Here is a 4020-nt window from a genome sequence, read left to right on the forward strand (position 1 = left end):
TTAATATATTAAATTTCTAATTATTTATTTTTATCATATTAAACCATATTTTATGAAATTAATTAGTTATAAAAATCTAATTTAATAAAAAAAATGTTTTGTGCAGTTAATTAAAATATTACTGGAAATAAAATGGTGGAGTATCTAGATGTTTTCTACTTTTTCCTATATTTTAGTACGACTTTTCAATTATATATTCTTGCAAGAAAAGATCATGAATTCAACGTCCACGGCAGCCACGTGGGACCCCATATGTTTCTCTATTTCTTTTTCTCATACGAAATCAGACGATATTTATTTATTATATATGGTAAGAAATTATACAGGCACAACTTCAACGACCTCCCTTTCTTCCTACCCAACTGGAAAATCACGGCAAAGGGCAAAATAATAATATGACTTTCTCAACCATGTCGACGGCGGTGATAATGGCGGCGATCCTCTTTTTCAGCTCCGTCGTGACTGTCACAGAAGCGCAGGCCACCGCAACTTGTGCACAGACGCTGATCCCTTGCGCTGAATACCTCAACACAACAACTACTCCTCCTGATACTTGCTGTGGCTCAATAAAAAAAGCCGTGGCCAACGACCTTACCTGCCTCTGCAACCTTTATAATACTCCTGGATTACTTGAGAGCTTTGGCGTTAATGTCACTCAGGCCCTCGCCCTTACCGGCCGATGCAGTGTTACCACCGATCTCAGTGCTTGCGGCAAATGTAAGTTGTATTTTGAATTCAATTTTATTTCTGTTTGGATCTGGTTTCTAGGTTTGATCTTAATTGAAATTGAAATTGATCTGGTTCTGCTGTTTCTTTTTTGCCTCTTTGTTTGAAATTTGGACTTGAGTTGTTTGGCTGTGGGGTTAGTTTTGGTAAAGTTAATCTGCGTCTCCAAGTTTTAGGTAGGGGGAAAAAGGAGGATATGTGGAAAATCGGATCTCGAACTTGATTTCCTTTTTGATTTTTTATGAATTGATAGAAAGTAGTTCCATCAAACGATTTAAACAATTTTTTATTCATTCTAAATTTGTCTGTTCTGTTTCTTTAATTTAAAAAGGAAACTGTTCATGATCGGTGAGATTTTCATATATACATGTTGAATCAAAACTGATTGTGTATATGCTTGATCTTGTGCAGCTACAGCTGAAGGACCTACTAGCACCATGACTCCTCCTGGTAAATTTCTGGTCTTAATTATGCCATTTATATTTTTTCCTTTTGAAGTTCTTAATCAGAGAGGTCTTAATTCCCAAATAATGCATTTAAATCATCAAGCTGTGGTCTCTAATGATATGCTTTCCTTATTAGACGAAGTAATAATTTAGCCAGAAATTAAGAGGGTGGGTCGAAATAAGAAAAACATTAAATTGCTCTGAAACTAGCTCAGTTATTGCCACGTGTCAGGCGACCAATCGAAATGAATTATATTGATACTCTTTCCCTATTTCAAGGGAAAGCTAAATAGTTTATCAAAAGAAAAAAAAGGAAAGCTAAGTAAATTATAAATGGACGAACGAGTTCTGAATTAATCTGAATCTGATATCCTTTCTAAATCAGGTCTCATACTCTTAATTATAAGGGTTAATTTTTAGAGTCAAATATATGATATTATAATTAAATATAAAATTACAACCAAATCATATTATCAAATTTAATTCTTAATATGTTATTATTTTTTTTATGTATTATAATTTTATATCATAATTTAAAAATTTTAGACTCCAATTCATAAATCATAGACTCTAGAAAATATATTTTAAACTTCTAATTTATAAATTATAATTCTTAAAATATATTAAAAGTATTGATTTTATTAATTTGATATAATCTAAAATTATGACTCTACATAATTGTAGATAGTTTTTAAAAGATGAATTTCTGTATAATTTTCCCTAAATTTTATATAATCTATTGTTATTAGGCAAAATAAGCCTTTATGAACTTTGAACATTTTGATTTCTTACAATCAGTTTAATTTTTTTGGTTCACTTTTATTATGTGACGTGGTATCAGACCAAAAAATTTAGTTCAGATATTTTTTTGAAGTTCAGATCTTTAGAATGCAATTTTTAATTAAATTTTAACATAAGATACAATGGACATGTGCAAGAGCATGATTAGAAATAATATAGGGTAAATTACATCCATGGCCACTGAACTTTATTCATTTTAACATTGTGGCCACTGAACTTCAATTCTTAATGGTATGGTCACTGAATTTTATTCCTTTTAACATCGATAGCCATTGAACTTTAATTAATTCCTCAAAATGACCGGTAATGATCTCAAAATGAAAATATTCAAGAATTAAAGTTGTTCAGAATGACATTTACCATAAAACTATATTTTTTATTTTCCAAAATCACATTTTTTTTTTGGAGCTTTCTCTCTACAAATTCACTATCTCTTTCCTAACTAAAAAACACCTAAATGACCTCAAAACGAAAATTTTCAAAAATTAAAGTTCCTTAAAATATCATTAACTTTTCGAATTTTTTATTTTGAAACCGTTAACGGTCGTTTTGAGACGTTAAGTGGCCGCCGGTGTTAAAAAGTGTAATGCTCTCAATGACTATACTGTTAAGAATTGAAGTTGAATGACCATAATATTAAATGGATAATCAGTGGCCATGAATGTAATTTACCCAAATAATACAGCACGGGTTAAGGTTAAGTTTAATGTGAGACCCACTTTGAATTGACATAATTGGAGGCTTTGAATTGATAAATTAGATTAGGTAGGATGAGGTGTTGGCCTGCTGCTTCTTTTATTGCTTTTGCGCCACATATCTTGACTTTTCATAACTCGGCTACCAAATGCAAACACACTTCACATGATGTATTCCCCATGTGAATGCCAATAATTCGTTATATCTAAATACGTGGCCTTCATACGTGAAGATATTTCCTACTTGATCGAATATAATCCGATTGTTTTTTGAAATTTTAGTTGGACAAGTATAAAAAGCCCATGTTAAGCCCATGTTATTAAGCCTATTAGGGAAAGAAAATCTTTTATCTTCAATTCTCTTTCCTTTTACTCGTTCCCACTCAATTTAGAATGTGTCATGCTTATCTTACTTTAATTTAAAGTTTTAATTGTGACATACTTCAGTATAAAATTCATTTCCAAACAAATGGATGAATTACAAAATTCCTTTGGTTGATCATATATTCTACTTGTTCCACTTCACAGGAGTTCCTGGAAATGATGGGAGCAGGGTGGCATGGACTGGATTTTCAGGGTTGGTCTTACTATGGGGTGCATCTCTATTTTATTAGGCTATTATGTACATTATGCATTTTAACTTGGGAGATGTTATATTAATTAGAGTAATATGATTTGGCGAGATCATTCCTGTTTTCACTTTTGTATTGTTTACTTTTAATTGGAATCCATTGATTCCAACATTATTCCATTGTATGTCTTCTATTGTTTATTGCTATTTATTTGATATCTGAGTTATGATGGGCTTATTATTGTTATTTTTGATAAATTATTTTGATTAATTGGTTTGAGACTTATTAAATACTTTTATAAGCAGATTCTTTTTCTTTTATTTCTAAAAGAAAAATAAATTCTTCTTCAATTGAAATGGAAGTGTATAAGTGTAGCTTGAGAAATTCCAAATTTTTAATTTAAGCAGCCAGTACAAGAATTCAAGCTTGTTGCGACAATTTAATTTGTCAAAATAAATTATATTTTTGTCATAAGAAACTTCTTGTTACAAAGTGTTTTGTCACCATCCTAGTCACAATAAGCCCGTCTTAATAAGTTTTTAGTGACAAAATTGTATTATCTCATAAATAGTTTTTAATTATTGTTACAACTATAATTTGTCATTAATCTAGCTATTATGACAAACTTTAAATAACCGTGAAATATGATTTATTGTGACTACATAATGTAGTAAGAAAAATGTTACATACATCCCCCCATATGCAAATGCCCATTGGGCTTGCAGCTTGTACAATACAGGCCCAACCCGTTAAATCGTATATCTTATATTAATCTCTTAC

General features: G+C 30.7%; 1 protein-coding gene across 1 annotated transcript; it reads left to right on the plus strand.

Annotated features, from left to right (window-relative positions):
* The first annotated feature begins 303 nt into the window (after positions 1-303).
* On the plus strand, positions 304-3475 carry LOC136210586 (non-specific lipid transfer protein GPI-anchored 7). Its single transcript, XM_066001922.1, has 3 exons — positions 304-717; positions 1138-1176; positions 3197-3475. Exons 1-3 carry the CDS (start codon positions 396-398, stop codon positions 3280-3282), a joined length of 447 nt encoding a protein of 148 aa, XP_065857994.1. The 5' UTR covers positions 304-395; the 3' UTR covers positions 3283-3475.
* Positions 3476-4020: the final 545 nt, after the last annotated feature.

The sequence above is a fragment of the Euphorbia lathyris genome, chromosome 1 (assembly GCF_963576675.1).
Source record: "Euphorbia lathyris chromosome 1, ddEupLath1.1, whole genome shotgun sequence".
In the NCBI taxonomy this organism is placed as follows: domain Eukaryota; kingdom Viridiplantae; phylum Streptophyta; class Magnoliopsida; order Malpighiales; family Euphorbiaceae; genus Euphorbia; species Euphorbia lathyris.